This window comes from Wyeomyia smithii, chromosome 1 (assembly GCF_029784165.1).
Source record: "Wyeomyia smithii strain HCP4-BCI-WySm-NY-G18 chromosome 1, ASM2978416v1, whole genome shotgun sequence".
Taxonomy (NCBI): Eukaryota; Metazoa; Arthropoda; class Insecta; order Diptera; family Culicidae; genus Wyeomyia; species Wyeomyia smithii.
Window position 1 is genome coordinate 66,415,921 of NC_073694.1, and position 27,474 is coordinate 66,443,394.

Consider the following 27,474-nt stretch of genomic DNA (forward strand, 5'->3'; position numbering starts at 1 on the left):
TATATATATATATATATATATATATATATATATATATATATATATATATATATATATATATATATATATATATATATATATATATATATATATATATATATATATATATATATATATATATATATATATATATATATATATATATATATATATATATATATATATATATATATATATATATATATATATGAATCATATATATATATATGAATCATATATTTATATGATTGATAACATGATAACATAATAAATTGTTCAATTTGTCATTCCATTTTAGCAAATTAAATATATCTCTTCTATCGTTTACTTTCTGCCTTCTCCTATCCTCTAAGTAATGCATCTGAAACTAGCGGGACGGGTTAAAAGCCTGCGCCTACTAGTGGAAGAAACCGGTGCGCTATACGGTCTAGCGCATATCTCAAGTCACCTGAAAATCTTGAGATAACGGATAGGCTTGTAGGTCCTCACCTAGCATGTAAATGTAGATGGGCGGACGCTTGTCTGCCAGGGTGTGGTCCGATGAATTACAATTACAATTACAATTACAAAAGACCTTAGTGTACTGACAGTCTCTTTCAAGCCGGCATTCGAACAATTTTGAAAATCATTCGAATATTTTTTTTTACCAATAAAAAATATTAATCATTCTTGTTTACGGTCATATCCGATATTCATACGAATAGCTTATTTCACATGAATTCCATAATGGTATTCTCAGCTACGATTGAGCTGAATAAGAGGGCGTGGAAATAGAAATCTTCGATACTCATGTGAAAATGTAATTCTAACATAGGCAAAGATAGGGTTGATTACTCGCCATCGCACCTAGTTCTGCATCATAGCACGTTAAAATAGAACATTAAACTGGCAAACATTTTCGGATCATGAGTTTGGAAGCTTCCGGACAAAAAATTGCCTGTCTACACCGAGTAAAGAATGAACTAAGCTTTAGGGGAGTTGAACCATGAAAACCACTATTAAGTTTAACAGAAAACCTTATAGACTTTCGATGCATTAAACATAAAGTTTATTAAAAAATTATCCCTAAACAATAATATTTATAAAACAAGTAAGTATTTTAGAACTGTTTTTCATCTTTGGTATCATCAAACAGACTTGATAAGGTCCGGTTTTTCACTAATAGCACTACTCGATAAACTGCACAATCCTCCGGTTGTAGGAGCTGGAATCACGACGACCGGTCGCATTTCGGTTCCGGTTGTATTTTGAGATTTCTCCTGATTCTCAAAGTGAGCCAGACATTCACGAATCCCGTACAAGAACTGATCGGCGTTCTCTGCGCTGAATACCATTGGTGGCTTCAGTTTGATAACATTGTCATCAGGTCCATCACTGCTCACAAGAATTTTGTGCACAGTTTTCATTCTGTCGACAACGGCTTTCGCAAGTTTGGTTGCCGGTGTACGAGTCCTCCTATTCGAAACTAATTCGATTCCGATGAACAGACCCGTTCCACGTACATCTCCAACCGCGTCGTACTCATACTGCAAGGCCCAAGACTGGTCAAGAAGATATTTGCCTACGTGAAGTGCATTTTCTTGGAGTTTTTCTTCGTCAATGACGCGCATAACGGCATTTGCGATCGCACAAGAAACTGGGTTACCACCGTACTAAAAAGAGCAATTTTATTGCATGTTATCGAGAGTCCAATGTGTTCTTAAGATTACCGTATTAAAATAGCAAACTCCGGTCGAAGCGAAGCTTTCAGCGATCTCAGGTGTAGTCACGACGGCACCAACCGGATGTCCGTTACCCATTGGCTTGGCTACCGTGACAATATCTGGGACTACCTCGTGTGGCTCGAAGGCCCAGTAATGTGTACCAATACGTCCAAACCCAACTTGAACTTCATCAGCTATAGTTACACCTCCCGCACTTCGGACAAGGCTAGAAAAAAGATTAACTAAATTAGATATTTGAAACCAGTCTATTCTGTACCGCATACTCATAGACTTTTTTAAAGTAATTTTTAGGTGGGATGATTTGTCCGCCGCAGCTTTGTAGACTCTCAGCTATGAAGGCAGCGATTTTGTTTGGGTTTTGTTCGATCAACCGAGCAACTTCGTCAGCGTACAGTTGTCCCAAGTCAGCATCTTCAGGGTAATCACAATCCCGATGTTTACCACGATAGACATCTGGACAAGGTGCCTTGTGGAAAATGGAAGCAATTCATAGGTTTGTGTGGCGCTCGGTGTCATCGCACGAATTGGTAGTATGGTGGATTCGATTCATATATGATGCATTGATTCAAATATGGACAATGGAGGGAAACCGTTGAGTTCAAGTTTCGCACAACTCCAAATACTTACAACATGTACGAAGTCGGGCTTCGGATCACCTCCCGGTTGGTTGAATTTGTACGGGGATATTTCCATTACAGCAGAAACATGACCGTGATAGGCACTGCGAATGAGAACGGAAATTACGCTGATAGTGTGCTATATTGACGCGCGTAAATCGTAGAAACTCGTCCAGCATCGCAAATTGGACGCCATAAGGGGCATCAACAGTGAGACACTAATCGTGCAATCATAAAATTTCGCTACTCATATTTTATACTAAGCATGACCTGTATACCCTGGACAATCTTCTCCCAGCGCACGCGCCATTATCTGCTTTATCGTTGCGCAGTACAAACAATCTCAGCGAAAAATAGCTCGAGGATGAGGGTATGAATTATTGCTTTAACGATTGTTACGTGAAAGTAGCATTTAGATAACGCGTTATGAAAATTTGTTGTGTGTACTTACTGATCCAGAGTAATGATATCGTGCCGTTTGGTGTGTTGCCGGGCAAGTCGTAAGGCCAGATCGTTAGCCTCTGATCCCGAGTTGACGAAATAGCAGACGGAAAGACCCGAAGGCATCTTTTCTGTGAGCGTTTGGGCACACTTCACCAGCTCGTCGTGCAGAAAGCGATTGTTGGTCGATAAAGTGGCGATTTGACGCATGCCGGCTTCCACCACCGTTGGATGGCAATGGCCCACTGTTGGATGGAAATGATAATAAGTATGGTTGGATGCTGTGAAGACGCTGATCGGTTACGATTAGAAATCTTCATAATTTCAAATATTTTTTCTTTTGCATTCATGCGCACCATGAGAGTAAATTCTTTTCTTGAGAAAACGAAACGAATACTCATCTACTCATTTGGGCTAGACGATTTAAATTATTTTCTTGAATTTTCTATTATTTTTGATGTTCTTGAAGGTTCATGAGTGTTGATTTTTTTTCGTCGAAGCCTGAGCGTGTTGATGTTTACTTTTCGGTTGTTTTACTGTAAAGGATCACACAAAAACAGGCTTTACAGTATTACCATATAGTAAAGAACCATAAAATAATAATAAAAATTACGTGACGCGCTCAGGGAAAGGATTGAGGTGGGGGGTCCTTATTAATGGACGCAGTTGTGTTTTGGCTCTACAGAAAAGAAAAAAAAATATTCCGGAACAACACAAGGAAGCATTCTGGAGCGTTTACTATTTTCATGATTCATGAATTACAAGCTGAGTTGCTTGATGTTGATTGGTTGAACTCGAATATTGATATTCTATATCTTTATTGAATCTATAATTTTAAGCTGGATTGTGAAAAACATCATTTTGCCGTATGAACTAATTCGCCTGAAATAAATCAATCATTTTCCAAGTTTCTTTTAATAAATCAATGCCTTATTGTAAATCCTTGCTCCCGTTTAGGAGAGCTCAGACATCCTTTCCCTAGTCCGGTGGATGTAGCCACCGTAGAGTTCTATAGGCTCACGTAATTTTTTTGGAAGTGGAATGTTCCGCTCTCACGAATCGTATTGTGATATATTTTACTTAGATACCTACATTTCTAGTTATTGTGATGTTGCGAAGTGTATTAATGATAATGAATGTCATAGAATTTCACTTACAGTAATAAATTACTCAGAAAATTCCTTTTTCTTCTACATAACTTTACTCTCTTCTTCCCGAACTTATGTTTTTATCATTTCCATTTTTTTTTCTAACAAAATCTCTCATTCACGGTCTTGATAACTCTCTCTTCCTCTTTCTCTGAATGTCTCTATTGCTTTCTAGAGGATTAGGACCGTTTGAACAACGTCGCAAGGATATTGATCAGCACTGATCATAAACTGTTACCGAGCGCTTTTAGCTGTCCTATAGAGGGTGTACAGGGTGTTCAATAAGTTTGAACACAACCTTTAATCGTTGTATAGGTGCGCACCATGTACATTCTGTGTATTGGTATTATTGGTATAAGTTTAAGCCTAATATATGATCTAACCGACGCACATAGTGTCGACTTGCTGACATTTGTTGTTTGTTTACCGCGCACGATGAAAGAGTACCACGCGGTCGTAGTAAAGTTGTTTGCGGCACGCAGATTAAAGGTTCCTGTTTTCTGATGACAAGCTCTTTATCTTGAAACAGCCGCACAATGTTCAAAATGATCAGCTAAGGACGCTGCCTCATAAACATTCCGCGGCTCCAGAGCGCCGCGTCGGAAGGCCGTATCCAGGCGTGGAAAGCTCCCTCTGGTATTCATCGAGAAAAAACGTAAAAATGAACGCCGCGTACTATAAGGCCGATCGAGAAGGACCAGGACCACAGGCCCTTCGGGATCTCTACGGGAAGGGTCATTACGTCCTTCAACAGGATGATGGACCAGTCCATACGGTGAATATCGTCCAAGTGTGGCACATAAGACGGTCACCATATAGAGGAACGGCCGAAATTACCAAAATATGAATTTCAGAATCAGTAAGTTTTGATCACATGATTTTGAAGTTTTTGATCTGAACTTTCATAATTTCTGAATGACACCTTAATACAAGTTACCTCTCTGAGAAATGAAATTTTTTATGTGTTGGAATATAAAAATCCTACTAAAGCTGCTAAGGTATGTTTGTATACAATAAGGAGCTTGTAGTTTCCTAAAACTAGAAGAGTAATGAATTTTAATCCCACAGAGTCTGCCGTAGTAGGCAACATAGAAAACATGTCAAATTTGCATAATTTTGACTATCGAAAACATCAAATGTCAGCCCGTGTAAGCAAAGTTCCTAATAGTGTGCCTGATTGCCCCACTTGTGCCCTTCATAAATCTATGAAAAAAGTTGGCAGAAAATTTTCGTTTTTGTAGGAAGATTTGATTGGAATTTTTTCATTTTTTTTTGCAAGGTTTGAATTTTTGGTTGACTTATTCACGAAATTCATCGTGTACCTATCATGGCAATTGAAAAAAACCTACAATTAGTATTTTTATTCTTTTGTATACACTTTTTGTTTTTCGAAAAAATTAAGATTTGCCTCGGGTTACGTAGTTTATTGGCAGCCCATTGTCATTACAACAATTTTCTCATATGACCAAATCATCTACAGCAGAAAACCAACAACTTGACAGAGAAAAAACTAATTTTGACCGCAAATCTTCATTTTCCGACCATTCCCGACTATCCCAGCTCCCCGGACCTTAATCCCCTGGACTTTTATGTATAGTCGTACATGCTGGCCAAGCAGAGCAAACATAAAGTGAGAGCTATTTAAAAAGCTTATTTTCAAGATTTGGGACGAGGCATCGGCCCAACCAGGTGCATGCCGCGTGCAACTTTTTGAAAAACATCTCAAGCTCGTCATACAAAACAAAGGGCGTGTGCTCCCTGCTAATTTACGACATATTATTGATTCAGGCACGAGTATCTTGCATTTTCATTTTTAACACATTTTTAAAGTGTATTCAAAATTATTGAATACCCTGTAAAACAATGTGTTTTGTTTCTCCAAACTGTAAACCTTCGCATCTGGTTGTTCAGACCTGTGATCACTTCTGGCTTTTTGCCGATTACGTTCAGCAGCTTCTCCCAATTTTTACTCATAAATGAAAAGTATAACTAACAGCAAGTTTAAAACATACAATAAGTATTCAACTGAATATTTGTCCAGCTGCTCAAAATGCAGCATTGTATCAAAACAGCGATTTGTTCATGTTTTCCTCAATGCGTGGCACTAACACATTCGTACGTAGATAGGTCTATTGTGTTGTATTGTTCCCTTGTTGCTTCAATACAGTGTTATTGCCCACTTCGCGACCGCAACGAAACTATCAGAACCAACTACGGGCTACGTTAATCAATTCGTCACAGATTTCGTTGCAATATAATCGATCGCGTTTATCTCTTCAAGCGCAGTATGCAGTTCAAAAAGAAATTCATTTTCCTATCTCAATCCCATGTGAAAATCAGGCACTAAATTAGGCAATGAAATTTCTTCTCATGGGCAGTACGCAGCTGAAAAGAAACCATAAAGTGAAAGGGAAAACAAAGTTTACTTGGTGTGAACATTGCTGTGAAGCGAAATGTCACATTTTCTTGCGCGGAATAATGAGCACTGACATTGTTCAGGCACTGAAAAAGTCAGGCAGTTGGCTGGTCGTCTCTGTCGTCTCACACCAGATCGTCGCATTTTGGTAAACAAGTGTGTTCAAGTGTTTCACGATTATTTATTACATTATAACATTAAATTCATCAAAAATACCGGAGCATATAGGAGTATATAAGTAAGTTTTACAGATTTTAAATAAAGTTTTTGCATAATTTAATTTGGATTCTGTTTTTTTTGCAGAAAAATGGAAGCAGAGGACAGCGTACAATTCTTCGATGAAAGCAACAGCTTCAATGGTGAGGAGTATATTGTATATGAGGAATCCGTAGATTTACTAACGAATTATACAGTAGGTAGCTCCAAGGAAAAAAAAAAAAAGCAAAAGGGCTTATTCTCACCAGAAGAAAAAAACAGCTGGCCGTGGAAGTAAAAAATCGCCCACAGCTCTAGTATCTTGCCAATCGAAAGCATTATAACAATAATAATGTGAGCGTTATAACAATAATAATGTTGATATGTTAATCGTACGACACAACAAAAGGAAAAAAGCAAAAAATCATTCGCTCACTGACGTCATATATCGTTACTGTGAAGCATTCTCAGTTGTCAAAATTCAGTTTGGTAAAAAGGGCAAAATTTCATGAATCTCTTTTCTTTTCAACTGTGTACCACGCTTAAAGCTTGGTATGCAGCAAATATCTTAAAATAACAATATAGTTCACTCTCGAATTTCCCATATATTCCCGTGAAGATAGATAGGGAACACCCCCTCTCGTGGTGAAAAAGGTAACTAAACTCATTGCACAGTGGTACAGTAAGGCAATTTAGGCGGACATAAGCTTTTCGCTGCGATTTTGGTTTGCCATAGTTTTTGTAAAGAGTTGTTTCTTATACATAGTCCTCTATTTATGTGCGAATGAAAATTAGGGTGGTCCTAAAATCAACGAAATAAAAACAAACTTACTTGTTTTTATTTGCATAAATAATTGTAAACATTCTTTGGCAAACTTGTAGACCAACTAATTCTAAGTCACTTTGTGAAAAAACTTTTTTGTAGACATGAAATTTGGTTTCCAAAAACACAAATATTGTGAAGAAATACCGAAAGTTGCTTAAAATTAGTTGATCTACAACTGTACCGATGAATGTATACATTTATTCATGCAAATAAAAAGTTAGTTTTTTCATTTAGTCGATTTCAGGACCACCCTAATTTTCATTTGCACATAAAAAATAGACTAAATATAAAAAACAAGTTCTTAGAAAAAAATTTATTCTAAAACCACAAAATCGCATCGAAAAACTCATGTCCGCCTACATTGCCTTACTGTACCACTGTGCATTGTTGTTGAATTTCTGTGAGCGTGTGACATTCTCATACACGAAACTGAATTTACTCAATTTTAGATTTAGTTGACTCAATTTTATACTTTCACGAAAAAAAATGTTGCAGATTTCGTGCGTATATTGTTGGTATGTAAAACCAATGCCATTCCGGGAGTTAAATATTGATAATATAATAGATGTAGCTTATCGAGGCACGAAGATGAAATATTCAAATAATCAGGCCGCGACGTGTAAATGGTAAACTAATCCCAAGTTGCTATATACGTGGTTCCCTGTGTAACTTCACTAGCTTAGATCCATCACGGGAAGCAACTACGAAATGTGCGGCCGTCAAGCTCAAGCTCAATAAACAGGCCACGAAGTGTACAATTGAATGAATATTTCAATTACCTCGTGAAAAAGATAAAAGGAGAAATCGCACAATGGTTGTCAATAGTCGTATATGGTTGTTGTGCAACTTTTAGCTTAGATAACACTGAATGTTCTATCAATTTAACAATTTAAGTATGGATACATATGATGTTGTAATTAGTTTAAAAGCTTTATTATATTATATATGAAAGATATTTAACTAAACAAACATAATTAGTGATAACAACTGTTATGCAAAAACCATGGGCGCAACTAAGGCAAATTTCTAGGGGGGGGGCTAGTTTTCATAAACTTCATTTAAAAAAATTGGAAAAAGAGTTACAATGCGCCTATTTAAAAACGCATAAAGTAGTGTCGTAACAGAAGACAAAATCACTTCAATCGGGAATAAATCTCCGAAGATGTATTGAATATTTTGACCATCTCTTTCAGCTGACACTGATTCGATATTGAGGCGAACTAGGTTTGGTAAACGGCTGGGCAGTGCGTACCAGCAGTACACCCGTGCTAGTCGGCATAAAATAGATCCCAGTGTGGTCCAAGGCATAATGCCATATTCTTAACTCCACGTGGAACCGACTGGAATACGAGCAACCATGAGAAAATTGGGGAACCGGTGGGAACTTGGTCGTATGCTGACAGGGAAGCAGTAGTTGTTCTCTTTGGAGAGCAGCTTGTCTGAGCGTCTGTTTTTCCAGGATGGGGGCGGCTCGAACAGCGACTGATCCGAAGTGGACGGTGAACTATTAAATGCGGTGTCTCGCCTCTACACCCAAGACGGCGGCCCCGTCGCGAGACTAGGTATCGCAGCCCTAGTAAAGCAGCATGCTAAAATAAACATACTACGAACAATCAAGAATTGAAAACAAACCGGAATTACCCGCAGTGATTTAGTGACGAAATAAGGCAGACGATTAGAAGCACGGTACATGTAACAGTAGATCGCTTAACGCCTCGGATGCCGACCGGATCCTGCTGAATCAGCTAGAACTTTACCAGTTCGGCATCGTTGCGCTCCAGAAGCTTTACCGAAAAGGAGAGAAGGTACGGCGAATTTGTGGCCGCAGGGCACAATTTTACCAGAGCGGCGGCACAAACAATAAGCTGGGTACCGGTTTTATAGTGCTGGGCAGGATGCATAGTCGTGCGATCAAGTGGCAGGCGCTCAGCGACACGTTGTGTTTGTTGAGAATAAAAGGCCGGTTCTACAACTACACCATCCTCAATGCCTACTGCCCTCTCGAAGAACGTCCCGATATAGAGAAAGAAACGTTCTACGCTTAGCTGGGGAAACTCTACGATAGCTGCTCGCGTAGAGACATCAAGATCGTCATTGGGGACATGAACGCTCAGGTCGGTAGGGAAAACATATATAAGCCGGTGATTAGCCCGCACAGCCTGCACACCGTCACGAACGACAACGGCCAGGGATGCGTCAACTTCGCAGCTTACCGCAGACTGGCAGTCCGAAGAACCTGCTTTCCCCAAAAAGACATCCACGAAACCACCTGGGGATTACCTGACCAACGTACAACAAACCAAATTGACCATGTTCTCATCGACGGCTCTTTTTTCTCAGACATACAAACGTACGCACCAATTGTGGTGGATGTGTTGGCATGACCACTTCGATCGAGTCTAGTACGACGAAGTAAAAAGTTGACGATGTAGCTGATACGACCGGTAGTTCTCTACGGAATCGATACATCAACGCTTCTGGCCTCAACGCTCTTGGAGTTTTCGAACAGAAGGTGCTGCGGCCTATCTATTGTGGAGTACAGACAGACGACGGATAATGGCGATAGTGCATGAACCATGAGCTCACGTGCTGCTTGGAGAGAACCCCGTTGCACACCTAGCGAAAGTCAATAGGTTGCGGTGGGCCGGTCGCGTCGTAAGGATGCCGGACGATGATCCTGTGAAATCACTTCTCTTCAGCAACCCTGTGGACTAGGGGGCGCAGCGTGCGTGATGGCTCGACCAGATCGAAAGAGACTTGCGGGTGATGAGACGTCTGAGGAACTGGCGAAACACAGCTCGAAACCGAGCAGCATGGCAACAACTCCTTGATACAGCACGAGCCACCACGGCACTCGTCTTATTAGTAAGGTAAGTAAGAGAGCTAGGTTTGAGAATCGATCCTGGGTACAGTACTAGTTCTCAGCCAATGAATGATGACTTCTCAATTTGTGTTGATTTTGATGCTCTGATAGGAAGTATTGGATGTATTTATATTGACTACAATTATTCTCTGGGAAATTCTAGGGGGGGCTTAAAACTTGCTAGAGGGGGGGGCTGTAGCCTCCCCGTAGTTGCGCCCATGGCAAAAACTATTATTTTATGTTTAGTTTTCTTCGTTTTGAAAGTATTTTTTTTTGTTTTTTTTATCCCTCCGAATTTTTCGCTCTCGAGTTCTAATCTTCGTATTCATCACTTGCAGCTTTGCTAACCAGCATATTTCTTTATTTACTATCTGACCCGGCAAACTTCGTCCCGCCTTTTTTGTGTTTAATTTAATAATTTTCAACATTCCAAATTCTTTGATTTCTTGCGATTTTTTTATATCGTTTGAAATTATTGGTTTTATCGGAACGACAACATCCTCGACTTTTGCCTTTAATACATCACCTCTATTCCGAAAAAACTCATATTGGGTGGCATTCAGTTATTTTCGTTGTTTTTCAGAAACTAAAGTGGTCATCTTCGAATTCAAGATGGTGTCCAGGGTCAATGCTTGGCCTCTATACATTATTTCGATTACGGAAATATTCATATGCAGTAGTATTCGGCTGTTTCCCAGAAGTTGCCATCGTACAATTCAAAATGGCGTCTTAGGTCAATTTTTAGCTCCATGCATCATTCTGGGTAAATAAACACTCATATATGGTGGTATTTGGTCCCTTTAGGCTATTTTTCAGAAACCGGAAGTCACCACCCTGGATTTTAAAATGGCATTTGGAGACAATTTCTGGCCCCTGAGCGTCATTCTGGTTTAAGAAACACCAATAATAGGTGTTATTTAGCCATTTTCGGCTGTTTTACAGAAACCGGAAGTCACCATCTTAGAATTCAAAATGGTGTCTGTGGTCGATTCTAGCTCCTGTGTATCATTCTGGTATCGAAGCATCTCATAATGGATGGAAATCGGCCGGTTGAAGAAAAACCCATATTGGGTGGTATTTGGTCATTTTCGGCAGTTTCCCATTCACCGGAAGTCGTCATTTTACAATTCATAATGTTATCTGAGGTCGATTTGTAGCTTCAGTGCATCATAACAATCCCGGAAATATCCATAATGAGTGTTATTTGGTCTTTTGCCACTGTTGTTTAGGAACCGGAAGTCGCCATCTTGGATTTCAAAATGGCATTTGGAGACAATTTCTGGCCTCTGAGCATCAGTTTCCCAGTCTCCAAAAGTCGCCATTTTACTACTCAAAATGTTGTCTGAGGTCGATTTTTGGTTTCAGTGCATCATCACGATTTCGGAAATACCCATATTGGGTGGTATTTGGTCATATCTCGCTGTTTCTCAGAAACCGGAAGTCGCCATCTTGGATTTCAAAATGGTATTCAGAGACAATTTCTGGCCTCTGAGCGTCATTCTAGTTAAAGAAACATCCTTATTAGGCGGTATTTGGTCATTTTTGTCTCTTTTCCAATCGCTGGAAGTCGCCATCTTACAATTTAAAATGTTGTCTGAGGTCGATTTGTGGCTTCAGTGCATCATAACAATCGCGGAAATACCCATATTTGGTCATTTGTCGCTATTTTTCAGAAACCGGAAGACGCCATCTTGGATTTCAAACTGGCATTTGGAGACAATTTCTTGCCTCTGAGCGTCATTCTGGTTCCCATATTAGGTGGTATTTGGTCATTTTCGGCAGTTTTCCAGTCAACGGAAGTCGCCATTTTACAACTCAAAATATTGTCGGAGGTCGACGAACGTACAAACCGTGGAACACCACCCATGGATTGCCTCATACATAGGCGAACTTTATTATTATAAAATATTCGGCCGAGTCCACTTCACAATAAAATGTGCTTTTTTTCAGTGTACCCATTAGGGTAATATTATTGTCAAAAGTTACTCTTTTTCGCATGTCGTGTAGAACAAAATCAGAAGTGGCGCACCTAGCGGTCGAAAAGGTGACTAACGCTTCTGTCATTTTCAATTTGTCTTCATAATTTCACGTAAGTGAACTATATTGGTATTTAATATATTTGTATGCAGTTAAAAAAATGGGGTCAAGAAATTTCGCCCTTTTTACTAAACGGAACTCTATTCTGACAGCTAAGAATGCTTCACAGTAAGATTTTCTGTCGCCAGTGAACTCGGTTCCGCTTGGTTGCTCCTTTTTTCTCTTGCAAGTCAAAGCATCTTGAGACTGAGAGACGATCAGATGAACAAACAATTAACTTCCTGATTCTTTCTGCACCTGAATAACGCCACTGCTCATTATTTTGTACCAAGAAGGTGACATTTCGCTTCACAGCAGTATTCACACCAAGAGAAATTTATTGTCCCTTTCGGTTTCTGATTTCTTTTTAACTTCGAACCGTTCAGAAATTTCAATGCCTGATTCAGTGCCTAAATTTTACATGGGGTTGAGATAAGAAAATCATTGCACCAAATCTTTTTAACCTCACATTTTCGACAGATGTTATAACTTTGTTTACGATTTGGACTGTTTTTTTTTCTTGGTTCAATTGAGCTTCGCTCCGTTAACACGTGTTAACCCGAGTCTGAATAGCCTTGGTATCTTTTAAAAAAAAAATCAGTGGAATAGTAATATTAATCAATAGGATCGTTCATTTGAGCAGTACTGTGAGGATTACATACGAAAAGTATAGTAAAAGTACTTAGAACTTTTTTGCACGGGGGCGTAACCTCGAAGACGCCATATTGAGTGAAAAGAGGGAGACATAACCACAAAATGGACGAAAGGAAAAAACCGCCGGACCGGCGAAATTTAATAGATTCACAATCGGATGACAGCACAGATTTGAATGATAATGAATTTAAGGGAGCAGCCAGCCTTGAAGCACAAAAACGGGACATACAGCGCCAGCAGAAAAAAGATTTTGTAAAGGTGGCTTACTCAGATGTAGACACAGGCCCCTACCGAATTTTGATTGAGTTGCGGAATAACGATGGAGTGCAAAGAGTGAACAAATTCGCGGTTGGATCCACTCTAAGAAAAATGGAACATTTCAAAAACTACATAGTGGACATGAAACAAGTAGGACGGAACCGTGTAATGGTGTTTGTTAGCAATTACATGAAGGCGAACATCTTAGTCAATGAGATAAATGATTGTGCCACATGCAGCTACAGAGCATACGTACCTCTACATCTAGTTACCACTACGGGAATAGTGGATGGAGTTCCAGTTGACATATCTGAAGAAGAAATAGTGGAGACATTATGTGTGATGTTCCAATTATCAACGTTAAGCGACTCAACAGATTTGTAGATGGCGTAAAGATCCCAGCAAATCGTATCAGTATCAGGTTTAGAGCGAACACCTTACCAGATCGAATCCGATTGTTCTGTTGCTGTAGCAAAGTTAGGCCATTTACTCAAAAGCTTATAGCTTGTGGTAAATGCCTTCGTTTTAATCACCGTGAAACAGAATGCAGAGGAAACCGCAGATGCAATAAATGCCCCGGTCAACATGAAACCGAAGAGGGCTTTAACCAGTGTACAAACAAGGCAAAATGCGCCCATTGCAAGTCAGAAGACCACACAATGCAAAATGAAAATTGTCCAGAAAAGCTCAGGCAAAAAAACATTAAATTGCTAATGGCCAAATCAGCCATAACATTCGCGAAAGCCAAAGAATGTTCCCCCTTACGAACAAATAATTCATTCTTGCCACTGGAGAATATTCACGAATTTCCAACACTAGAAGAATCGTACGCATCGACGCAACATGGCGTATCATTGCGAGAGCAATGGCGACGAACGAACCAGGAAAGAGAGAAAATAAAACCGGCGATCATAACCTATTCCGATCAAAGGAAAAAGCAAGGAACAAAAAGACAACGCAAAGACGAAGAACACAATGTGACAACAAACGCAATGCAAACTACAAGAGAACGGGACCAAATTATAAGCAGTAACAAGTATCCATGGTGAGGTTGGTATGGCCTTCAGCAGCCAAGACAGTAGAACCGATAGAAAAACATGGGAAAATATGGTGAGTGAGGCACGGAATGCAGCAGAAATGAAGGCAAACAAAAACATTAAAACGAAAATGATGAGCTTTTACACAGATTTTTTGAATCAGTTGGGAAACCAAGAAGAGATCAAAAGCAAATTCAAATATTGCACACAAAAACATTTTAAACTAGCGAACTCGGTAGTAGAAGGTACAAGTGATAACTAAAAATAAAACAATAACAAAATTTAGAGAAAAAAAATCAAATTCGGAGTAGCTATGAAAGTTATATTAATATTAACAGTAACAGTGAATCCATTAAAAATTATGCAATGCAACATACAAAGTTTAGAGAAACACATAGCAGAGTTGAATCGGGCCCTTATCGAAGGGAGCTACGATATCGCTATATTGTCGGAAACATGGACAAACCCAAATTCGGAATTGAGCAATCGGTATAAACTTCCACGCTACCATTTGATAGCAACATCACGAGATGATAACTATGGAGGAGCAGCAATCATGTTGCAGAACGATTTCAACTACTTGACAATACCATTTCCAGCTACATCACATTCGACACAAGTGTGTAGAATAAAAATATGTTCTATAGACGTCATAGTAGTATCGATATATATTAGTCCGGATATTCAAACAAAAACCTTTGAAGATGATATGAACAAAATTTTAATATCCTTGAACGGACACAGAAAAGTGTTTTTAGCAGGAGATGTTAATGCACATCACTATGTGTGGGGTAACGTTAAGTGCGACCGCAAAGGTTACCTATTAATGGAAGCGATAAATAACAGCAAATTTCTCATTGTCAACGATGGATCATGTACATTCGTACCAATTCAAATGAATAAAAAGGCAACTGCCATAGACATCACATTATGTACACCGGAAGTGTACACCGACATCAAATAGAATGTTCTCGATTAAAGTGTAGGATCTCATCACATGGTAATTGAAACAGTCTTACAGTCAATTAATTCAAACAAAAACAAATACTTCTACAACAAAAAAAAAGGTTTGTGAAGCCATGTCTGAGCTCGACCCGGTAAGTAATTAGAAAAGTAGCGGATCTGATACCTGAGGTAAAGAAAACATGTAAAGCAAACAGGCAAAAAGACAGCAAAGTACCTAAACATTGGTGGACAGAAGAAGTAGAAAAGGCTTGGACAAAAAAAAACAGAAGCGAGAAGAACATTTAACAGAGTATCAAGCCAAAGCAATTTAATAGAATTCAAAAAACGAGCCGCTATATTCCAAAGGGTTAAAAGACAGGAAATTGAAAACAAGTTAAACGATTTTCAAAATCAGATCAACCCATTTGTCAATTCCAGGGAACTATGGGAAAAAATAGGTAGACTAACAGGAAAACGGATTAAAAGAAAGGAAAACAACGTGATGTTTGACGATAAAAAAGTTGCAGAGAAATTTTTAGATGCACACTTTGGACCACATGATCCCCAACAGTGGATAGAGCCTATATCGTGGACTACGGCTAATATAATGGATGAAAATAAATGGGAAAAAATACTGTCAGCGAAAAAAAAATCATCGGCTCCGGGAGAAGACCAGATCTCCTATGAAATGTTGCGAAAACTGAGCCCAGACGTTGTTCAAAATATCATAAAAGACTTGAATGAAATGTGGAAAAGAGGGTATTCAGATGACGCATTAAAATTGATAAGGATTGTGGCAATACCAAAACCCGGTCGAGACCAATCAACGCCTTCAGGAAAGAGGCCAATTAGTTTGGTTCCTACGTTAACAAAAGTAATGAATACTGCGGTTCTGGAAAGACTTCAGACGTTCATAGAGGAGAAAAACATTCTACCAGACACATCATTCGGGTTCAGGAAGGGACTCTCAACAAATACATGCCTTCACTTTATAATAAACACGATGAAAAAATTTAAACGAGAAAAAATGAAAGTAGCCTTAATATGTGTTGATTTAAGCAACGCCTTTAACGCAGTCAAAACAAACACTCTAAGCGACATGCTCGCCGATTCAAACGTTCCTGGAGATTTAAGCACATGGATAGTAAGCTTTTTACAAAACAGAAAAATAAATATGCAAATCCGAGATTCGACGATTTCAAGGACTGTACAAAACGGGCTTCCACAAGGTGACATACTTTCGCCGACTTTATTCAACCTTTACACTCTCAAGCTGCACAGAATTAATAACGATGACGTCATCTTGGTCCAGTTCGCCGATGATTTTGGTGTACTGGTAAAGGGGAAGACATTAGAGCAGTTAAACACCACAGCACAAAACTTTATGGATGAATTCGTGGAAGCAGCAAGCGCCCTAAATTTTACTATCAACGCCGAGAAAACCAAAGGGGTTTTATTTCATAATAGTGATAACCAACTAGCAATACAGATAAACGGAGTTCAGCTAGAAACAGTGAAAGTACATCGCCACCTTGGAATACAGATTGACAGCTTTTTATGTTTTGGCGCAAATACTAGAGAACTGGCAGGAAAGATTAACGACCGACTCAATATGCTTAAAATTATCAGTGGGATTACAACCAGATCACACCCTCAAACTATGGCTAACGTATATAATGCTTTGGTGAGAAGTGTTTTAGAATATGGCTGTACAGTTCAAAACAACGCCAGTAAGACCAACAAAAAGAAACTGGAAGCGGTGAACAATCAATGCCTGAGAAGAATAACAGGCTGCACTAAAAGTACCCCTCTTAACGCCCTACAAACATTGGCTGGACAACATCCGTTGAATTCAAGACAGGAATACGTAGCAAACAAAGAGATAGCTAGATCTATTAGTAGACAGAACATAATAGCCACTCAACTCAAAGATTTAGAAACTTCAAACGATTTGGAAGTATCCAAGTTTAGTTACCAGGAGAAAATATATTTGAAAAACAAAAATATATTCGATGGCATTATACCATACATCAAATTTCACCAGGTAACAGTAGAAATTTATCCCTTTCTGGAAGGATTAAACACGGCAAAAAAAGAAAATAACCCCTTTAAATTGAAACAATTGGTCCTTTTCACAATAAATAACCAATTCCGCAATCGTAAAAGCATATTTACTGACGCCTCTAAAGAAGGAACAAGATGTGCTATGGGAATTTATCTGGAATGTTGTAAAAAAAAATACTATTACAGATTAGAGCAAGAAGCGAGCATCACATCAGCGGAACTAACGGCAATCCGAAAAGCCTTAGATTTCGTCCAACAGTTGGAGATACACGATTGCGTTGTATACACAGATTAAAAATCGGCGTGTACGATGTTGGAAGACACAAAAAATGAAAAAGCTGGGCCAACAATGCTGGTCGAAATCCTTCAGATAGCTCATCGTTACAAAGTTGCTTTCCAGTGGGTTCCGAGCCACATAGGGATCCATGGAAACGATGTAGCGGACGAATTGGCCAAACTAGGCCTTTCCGATGAAGCACCAATTTACGAAAATAGATTATTTTTAAAAGATGCACTATACCGATTTAAAAATCAAACCGAGCTGAATTCCAACGTATGGTACCAAGATTACTCCAAGGAAAAAGGCAAACGATTCCACGAAATCTGTCCCGAATTTACGACAAAGCCTTGGTATTACCGAAATCAAATGAATGGACGAGACATTCGGCTAACAAACCGCCTTATGACGGGACACGATTTTTCCAAGTTTTGGCTGGCAATAATGAAAATTGTCGTTGAAAACGATTGTGATATTTGCAAAATTCCAGAGACGTCAGAACACGTAATCATCAAATGTCCGAAATACGCTTCATTACGAGTAAAGTTCGAATTTGCGAAAAAATTTAATAGCCTACTTGAAGTATACAAATCGAAAGACTTGAAACTATATAAAGAAGTAGCAGAATTCGCCAAATTAGCAAAATTAAAGTTATAAATTGACGCTGAAAACGACTAGTCGTTATTTTACCACCGGAAGAAAAAATGATGCTGGCCATATAGTCCAGAGATGCCAGATATACAGACAAATCTGTATTATACAGACTTTCTGTGTTGCGATACAGACACGCATAAGCCTACAGATTTTATACAGACATTTAGTATAATACAGATATTACACAGATATCTGATATTCTACATAATGGTTTTAACAGTATACACAAAAAAAACGAACACAAAAACCAAAAGTCACTGTAGCCGTTGCTGGAAAAAGTGAACTAGGAACTGAACACTTTGCTGATTATATTAATCTTGCGTTTTTGAGAGTGAAATCATGACAACGGGAATCGAGTCAGGCTATCGGGGTTTTTATCGGCCCCGTGGGCACTGATCTGCCTGTTTCGCCCCCAGTAACAAACAGCTTATTGTCTCGATCGATTGCCATGCAGGTTATATTGGTGAAAAGACCGTTTGTTCTATTCGGTGAAGAATTGCTTAAAATGTCCCAAACCTTGAAGGTACTATTTTTATAACCGCGAGACTCCTCCATCATGTATCAGTTTAGCTACATTACGACGAACGATGATTTTTATCACGGGAAAGACTCTTACTTCTATGTGTTACTTAGATTTAAAAAATAAATTAGTTATCGATTAATCGACCAACTATGATAGACTCGAAAAAGAACAATCAAAACAAGCAATAAAACAAAACAATCTGACAAATAATTAGGTATCAATGTATCGGTAACTTTTTTTCGCAGCGGTATACAGACATTTTTATGGATTATACAGACTTGCCAAAAAAAAGTCTGGCATCTCTGATAGTCACAGATACTGGGCCAAAACAAATGGAGCTGACAACTGACAGCTCCGACCAGAAAAAGAAGAAGAAGAAGGATAGGCTGCTCAATTAATACATGTTCTTAGTATAATGGCCCCTCACACACAACGTTTAAAGGACATTTTGGTCACAATTGAAATGATCTACTGAAATCAAGAACAAAACTGCATACCTGAAGGTAAACAAAGTTACCCGTATCTGTCAAACTTCTATCAAACTGTCACTATGCGATGGTCTGTTGCTACTTATTTGGGTACTAGTCGAGTATTGTCATGTGTTACTGTTCTTCGCTGTTATTTTATCAATAAAACTTCGCACTTTAAGAGTGCAAAAAGGAATTGAAGTCTTAGTTTCTAGTTACAAAAAAAAAACTTATGCTGCTTTTTGATCATTTACCTTTTTTTCTACCTATGGTAATGCACTAGAGTGCAAAACTGTGGTGTAAAGCACTGTTAGTAGATCTGCTCAATAAAATCGTTCAGCAGACCGGCACAACCTTGATTAAAGTAAAGCTGTTTGCTTAATTGTACCTGGTTCCTGCCAGATTACGGCTGCACCTTTGCTGTAACAGTCGAACCAGCGCGCCAACAGGTAATTTTTTTTTAATCAAACATGATTATTTAGCGGTAGTTGCAAGATTCCGCCGCAACCAGTTTGTTACCGAATGGAGAAACTTGAAAAGGTGTGGTGGTAATTGATTGCACAATTGACAAATGTGAATTCGATCCTTGCAACATATTTTCTTCGACTATCGCTCAGCAATTGCCAGATTGTGTTCAGAAAACTACGGTCAGCATGTATGTTTTTTTCTGAGCTCAGTCACGGGTTAAACGTGACATAAACCTTGCGCTTACTTGTAATCAGCACGTGCTTACCCGATGATCTAAACAAATACAAAACTTCACAATCCACGATTGCTGATAAAGTAACGTCTGTGTAGCGGGAGCGGGAATTTTGTCACGCGGCAGTCATGCGGGAAGGATTGCCTTCCCCGCGAAAGTGGCTGAGCTGAAACGTGCTGCTATGCGGCAGCCGGCTGTCAAACAGAGTTGTGACGCGCGAAGTCCCTTTTATGGGTCAAGCACTATCAACATAACCGATAAGCCGCAGTTCAGCCAAAAACCTTACACTATTTGAATACACACAGACCGTGGGGCGGGTTGAGAAAGTCAGTTTACGGCTTTGATGTTGCAAGGGGTTGTCATATATATATATATATAGAAATTTCGGTTTTGAAAAATTTTTTTTTGATGCCAAATGACTTGAAAACGTATGAAACGTCGAGAATTGGTGTCATCTGAAAAATTTTTTTTTGCAAAAATTTCAAAAAAAAATTTCGAAAACCGAAATTTCACGTACCCCCCCCCCTTGGGTGATTTTTCGGTTTTCAAAAAAGCCAAACTTCAATCGCTTCGCGCCACCCCATTTTAAGTCCGATTGAGCTGAAATTTTGCACAGGGTGTTTTTTCGAGCAGGTGAACATTTTGTATAGGGTTTTTTTTTTAAATTTTCTGGTCACTTTTTTTCCATACGATGATTGGCGCCCTAATCCGCAATCATTGATAGTTTTTTGACAGGTTTTCTAAGAGATAGTTGAAATTGTAATAACACCATCATTTTCTCATGAACTTTTATCCCGAGACAAACCTAAGTTTGGCAATAGCACAACAAATAATATTCAGGAAATAATCATTGTTTTGTAAATTGTGTAACTGCTTGTTGTTTTTGTACCAAAGGTGAACTAATCAACCAAATGTTGCTCAGATAAACCGGTACCTGCCCGATTTAAATAGGCCGGCGAGGGAAAAGTCCATCGCGACCATAGAGTGCAAAAACCAATAATCTCTTGCTGTTATCGCCACCAAGCTTACCACACCGATGGTGGTTCGGAAATTGAAACAACATTTACTAGCGTCAACGGGAGTCACTGTATCCCTGTGGAAGCTTAATGATTACAAGCAAATCGGTAGAAATAAACAATGAATATCGTTTTTTCCTTTCAAATAGGTGTGATTACGAGTCTGACCCTATCGGTCAATTCACCAGACGTTGGAATGTAACTTGGGTTGGAGTGCTAAGAGCCAGTATTGTAGCATACAGCACAAAGTGGAACGAAATTCTGAGACATTTGCTCTCTGGCAGAAATCATGGTTAAAATTAAAAACAAGAACATTGCCATAAATTTCTGCAAACAATATCAGGTAATACCCGAGTCATTTCCTGTCTTTTTTTGTGAACTTGAAAAGACGCATCAAGGCTGGTGTCGCTCGCTTTATACACTCTTGGCAGCTGTTAAATTCAGCTGCGCCGTGTTGCATGCTAAAATCATTTTGTTATCCACCCATTTGATATGCACAGCAGATGACTAGAAATCGAAAGTCCTAGACAGCTTGGCTGTCGCGTGCCACATGATCGAGGTATTTTTGTGGTTGTTTATTTCAAGGATTATTTCAACAGCTGTTTGTATCTAGGAAGAATGATTGTTTCTAGCATAACAATTGAAAAAGTAGTAAAATTTTCAGCATCTCACTTACCGTGGGCGACATTATTGATGCAGTCCAAATAGCGCGTACCTTCCTCGTCGTACATGTATTGTCCCTCGCCACGGATAATTTTCAGCGGATCGGTTTTGTAGAACAACTGACAGGATTTGCTGTAACAAACGAGGAATATATACGGAGGTGTTATATTTTGATAACATAAGCCAAACAAATGCACGTAGCGTTCACAATTCACTTAATCTATTATTTATCTTTAACATGAAGATGCTCCGAAGAGGCAGATAAACGCCCACCCGGTCTTGCATAACGATATCGGTAATATTCTGCAAATTAAACAAAACACCCACCCGATGTGCTTATTTCGCAACTTGATAGTGTCTATTTTCGGCATATTTTCTTTGATGTCTACGTTACTCTGCATTTTTCTTAATTTAACTTTTTCCAACAAAAATATTTAAATGATAAAGTAAACAATCTGCCACTATTTCAGTGTGAAAAGATATAATAACCAGACACAGAACTATCCACAACTGTTGCAAAATTAATTCTTAAAAGCCATCACTCCACACTACTTCTCGCTGCGATGATAACACAAAACTGAGCCGAAACTTGGAGGCCTGCCAGTATTTGTACTCTGTTCTCTTGTGTTGCCTCCTTTGAAAGCGAACAGTTGTTATTTTGCAGGCGCGGCCCTAGTTCAGAAGGAAATCTGTAAAAAAAGCGCAGAGCAAAGCGAATGATGAGAACAGTCCAGCTGTACCTATAGTTAGAGATTTTCTTGAGAGAGAGAACAACACAGCAGACAAAGTTTAATCGCTGTTTTTCGCTGTTGTTATCAGAGGGTTGAAGAACAGCTGCTTTCGTCGCAAATGACGCGGGATGTCGCAAACAAGGCTCATACAAGCGAAATATAATTTTGTTTTGTGTTTTTAACTTTCGTTACTAACCGAGAGGACAACCGGGAGGTCCAGCATAAATATGCTATCAACAGACGGCCTATTCTTCAACAGTTACGAAAAGTAAGGACAAACTTTGCGTTATGCCTCAAAAAAATAGTACTGGATCAGAAACCTGGATGCGGCTGGATACAGGATGACAACACAACGTTTCGCTTGGTCTAATTTGTAAACCTTTTGTCGCTAAGGGGTGAGATAGCTTTTAAAAAAGTTGAAATTTATCAATTTTTGATGGCCTACAAATAAAAACGAAAGATGTGAGATCAATTTAAAAAAACACATAAATATCATTGTTTCGCCGATCAGAAAGAAAAAACAAAAATGTAACAGAAGCTGTTAGTTTGTTACGGGAAAAACCTAACAAGCTGTGTTTTCAATTCGATCCCGTTAGGTGTTAAAATAACAGAAATGATTCTACTAGTATCAAACACATATCAAAATTTATTACTAATGTATTTCGAAAGTCAAATATTCTACAAGTAATCAAAAATAAGCAAAAATAAACACTAAAACGTATACAGCCTTAGAGGAGATATGGAATGCAGACGCAGGATTAAACACTGTAGATACAGTCACTTTAAAATTTTTAGTCAGTGAACATGTCGTCTAAAAGATCGAAAATAAATTTAAAATCGGAAAACTATCAATGTTTTACTGTATCTTTTTAGGTTCTAATGTGTTCTTTCAATCGGCAATCACTAAAGGGGCCATCCACATACCACGTGGGCAGCTTTGGGGAGGGGGGGGGGTTGTTAATGTCCACGGTCCATACATTTTTTTTAGAATTCATATGGGCAGTTGTCCACGGAGGGGGAGGGGGTTCAAAATCGTTAAAAATCTGTCCACGTGGTATGTGGATGGCCCCAAAGACAAATATTACTAACATAGCCAAAGATTCAATTCATGAGTAACTTTTGACATTCAAAATCATTTTGTCATGGGCGCAACTAAGGAAAATTTCTAGGGGGGCTAGTTTTTATATATGTCATTTAAAATAAGAGAGAGAAGAATTTAAATGAATTTAATGCTTTTTTAATAACGCATAAAATAGAGCCGGAACAGTAGAAGAAATCAGTTGAATCGGGATTGAATCTCTTGACCACAGCGTCAACGTCAACCTTTTTCAGCAACACTGATTCGATATTGAGGAGAGCTAGGCTTGGTAAACGAATGGGCAGTGCTTTCTAGCAGTACACCCGTACTAGTTGGCATAAAATAGACCCCAGTGTGTTCCAAGGCATAGTACCTTATCTCTACCTCCACGTTGTACCGACTGGGAACTGGGATACGAGCGACCAAGTGAAGATCGGTGAACCGGTGGGAGCTTGGTCGTATGCTGACAGGGAAGGGGTAGTTGTTCTCCTTGAAGAGCAGCTTGTCTGAGCGTCTGTTGCTTAGGTTAGGGGCGGCTCAAACAGCGACTGATCCGTTGAACTATGTGTGGTGACCGGCGGCGGACACGGAAGCAGTGTCATCCGTCACCCCTCCGCCATCGTCCATCACCGTCCGAGCGTGGCAACTGTAGAACGCCGGCCGCGTTATATTCGGCTTTCTCACTGCAGCCACAACCTCCACAAGCAGTCCGCTTGAAGTCCGCAAATGGCAAGCCGTCCAGTCCTAAAAGCTGCCTCCTTCTGATGGTCCTCCAGAACCGGCCGACTCGCCTATTGCAGTCTTCCTACTGCCTTCCTGGTAGTCCACTCCAAGTAGTTGTCGTCTCCAACGTATCCGAAAGAATGAGCTCTCTGTACCATGCGCACCTTTATTTATATGCATTCGCATACAGTGTAGGCTGGGAAAATTTCACTTACCCTACCGCGCTGTTAAGGCGGCTGAGAAAGGGGCGGAAACCTTTACAGGTTACGTTTGTTTGTTAAGGTAATGTTGCTAATTCACAACTTGATTGAAATTACTAGAGTTTTATTATTATTCTCTCTATCACTACACTATGAAATGCGGTTGCTCGCCAGCTCCCTCAAGACGGCAGCCCGCGGCAGACAACTAGGCATCGCAGTCCTAGTAAGGCAGCATGCTAAAATAAACATACTACGAAGAATTAAGAATTCAAAACGAGGTAATGATCTGCCAACAAAATTAGAACTATGATTAGAAGCTCGGTACATGTAACAGTAGATCGCTGAATGCCCCGGGTGCCGACCGGGTTCTGCTGGATCAGCTAGAACCCCACCACTTCGCCATCGTTGCGCTCCAGGAGCTTTGCCGGAAAGGAGAGAAGGTACGGTGAATTTATGTCCGCAGGGCACAGTACCTCCAAAGCGGCGGCACAACCTATGAGTTGGGAACCGGCTTTATAGTGCTGGGTAGGATACAGAGTCGTGTGATCAAATGGCAGGCGATTGAGTTCACCTGACAAACGTACCTGACGACGCATGAAGTTGACCCTTCGCTGTACAAAACCCTGATATAACCGGTAGTCCTTTATGGAATCGATATAACGACGCATTTTGCGGAAGTTCTTAATGCTCTTGGAGTTTTCGAGCGGAAGGCGCTGCTGACTATCTACGGTGGAGTACCGACAGACGACGGATAATGGCGCCAGCGCATGAGCCATGAGCAAGCGCTGCTAGGAGAGAACCCCATTGCACACCAGGTGAAAGTCAATTGGTTGCGGAGGGCCGGTCACGTCGTAAGGATGCCGTACGACAACTCTCTGAAATCACATCGCGCAGCGTGAACGATGGCTCGTCCAGATCGAAAGAGACTTGCGGGTGATGAGACGTTCGGGGAACTGGCAAAACAGCCCAAAACCGAGCAACATGGCGATAATTTCTTGATACTAAAGCATGGAATTTATTTATATTGAATACAATCATTCTCTGGGAAATTCTAGGAGGGGCCTAAGAACTTTCTAGAGGGGCTAAGAACTTTCTAGGGGGGGGCTAAGAACTTTCTAGGGGGGGGGGGGGCTTAAGCCCCCCTTAGCCCCCCCGTAGTTGCGCCCATGATTTTACTACAGTTATATTCTTTTGAAGCATCAAAATAAAAATTAAAAAAATATGTCAAAATTTGGGTTTTCCATCATTTTTTAAAATGGAATGAATCAGGGTTTTAGGGCTGTTAAACTTAGTTTTCTACCGCAACCCGTACAAGGGAACCAGGGGAAGATCCACGGGATAATCCAGCGAAATCCCTAACGACCAAGTATTTGAAGAACGCCTAGACTTGCCACTTTGTAACAAGTATTAATAATTTTCTTTTTTATTAATTTGCAGGAACAAGACCGACTCGATTGATAGATGGAATAGAACTGACGCTCGATCGCGCAGTTCGTGTTTTATTAATTCTTTTCTTTGACAGTGCTGATCGATCTCGATCAGCACGCTAATTTGTATCTATTCAATATTAGATAGAATTGGAGTATCGAAATCGATACTTGTATACAACAGCTCTTCCTCTTTTAGTTTCAACATATTGGAATAAATTAACAAAATATATTAATTATCTTATCTGTTATAAATTCTGAATTTTTAATAAAAAGTTTAATTTTATACAAAACTAATTGATATCTTATAGAAAGGTTTTAAAAAGATGTAACAATGGTCATTAGTTCTACAACATTATTCTGAGCTTTTTAACTGTATACAAAATTCTGATCGGTCTTAGCGACCTTTTTTCTTTTCGATCTCCTAATAGGAGAGTTGGAAGTAACTTTTCTTTTCCGCGAGCGCGCAGAAAACTCCTCCGGGACCCCCCTGAAGCCGTCAGTCTCCTCCTCGTGTTTCCTTCCAGCATCCGTCGATTCCGCCTCTTGTTTCCCTCCAGCATTCGTCGGCTCCGTCATCCCGACAGAGAAACGCACGTTCGGTTCAACGCGCGAGCTTGGAGTGGCGATCCTTATTTGGCCCCTATGTGCGTTTACTGGAACGTTTCCAATTCCCACCTGAAAGGCATTTTTTGAAAGCTGTCTTAGATAAGTTGCCTTAATCCATCGGGCATGGCTACGAGTGTCGTGGTTTTGTAGCACACCTCGTCTCCAGCCATCAGGTTTTCCAATGGATTCGCTACATCTATAGCGTCCTTATCCTTTGCCTTAACCTCATCATTTGGTTGCATAGGTGGGTCATGCGTTGTTAGCGGTGTTAAATATTGTTTATATTTTTTTTTGGATGGGTTAGGTCTATTAGTGTCTTAGGTGTAAAAGAGAAGATTTTTTCTGATGGAAATTGTCCATCAATTGTCGAACTATTACGATAGTTTATTAAATTAAATTAATCTGATCCTCCAAATTCAATTCAGCTACTTCTGGATCTAGTAGAAATTTCTTTAGTACCTCTTTTACTGTTCTTACTAATCTCTCCGCCTGACCATTACTGGCAGGATTGTATGGAGGACTCTTAAAGACTTTAATTCCTCGTCTTTCTATAAAATCTACAAAAGCTTATGAATTAAATGGAGGACCACCTTCCGAAACTAGAACATCAGGCAAACCAAATCGAGCAAAATATGCAACGAGCTTTTTCAATGTATTGCCTGTGTCCGTACCTCTCTTCATCCACTCTATTTCCACCCACTTTGAGAAACTATCCACGATAATTAGAAAAGTGTGGTTTTGAAAAGGAAGAAATCTATATGTACTCGACTAAAAGCTCTAGTAGTAGGGATCCATTAAGATTTGATATGAGATTTTGGGACTATCGCCATACCGTTGCATGCATCGCAACTAGCGACAAAATTTTCTATGTCTTTGTTTATCCCAAACCAATATATGTATCGCCTTGCCAATTGCTTCATTTTAACCATTCCCCCGTGATTGGCATGTAAAAGTCTTAAAACATCGCTTTGCATTGCCTCTGGTATATTCACCCTGTCTTTAAAGAGCAAGCAATCGTCAAAAAGTTCCAAGTCCTGCTGACTCGAAAATATATCTGCAAAACGCTTGTCAATACGTTTAGGCCAACCACGTTTCATATAGGTCACTATCTGTTGCAGAAATTTATCATTCTTTGTTCCTGAAGCAACCTGTTTATAGTCAAT

At 39.5% G+C, this 27,474-nt stretch overlaps 1 protein-coding gene across 3 annotated transcripts in view; it reads right to left on the minus strand.

Annotated features, from left to right (window-relative positions):
- Positions 1-1,004: 1,004 nt before the first annotated feature.
- LOC129729837 (alanine--glyoxylate aminotransferase 2-like) overlaps positions 1,005-27,474 on the minus strand; it is a 30,180-nt gene continuing 3,710 nt past the window's right edge. Inside the window, exons 1-8 of one of the 3 annotated variants that reach the window (XM_055688683.1) lie at positions 21,871-22,141; positions 21,557-21,675; positions 13,454-13,507; positions 2,772-3,006; positions 2,331-2,424; positions 1,967-2,169; positions 1,689-1,908; positions 1,005-1,631 (exon numbers count right to left, since the gene is read on the minus strand). In XM_055688683.1, coding sequence (XP_055544658.1) covers positions 1,107-1,631; positions 1,689-1,908; positions 1,967-2,169; positions 2,331-2,424; positions 2,772-3,006; positions 13,454-13,507; positions 21,557-21,675; positions 21,871-21,944 — 1,524 coding nt within the window. In that variant the 5' untranslated portion in view covers positions 21,945-22,141 and the 3' untranslated portion in view covers positions 1,005-1,106. Of the gene's footprint in view, positions 1,632-1,688; positions 1,909-1,966; positions 2,170-2,330; positions 2,425-2,771; positions 3,007-13,453; positions 13,508-21,556; positions 21,676-21,870; positions 22,142-27,474 lie in introns of those variants that run through there. The other 2 variants (XM_055688699.1, XM_055688691.1) reach the window with 2 other exon arrangements.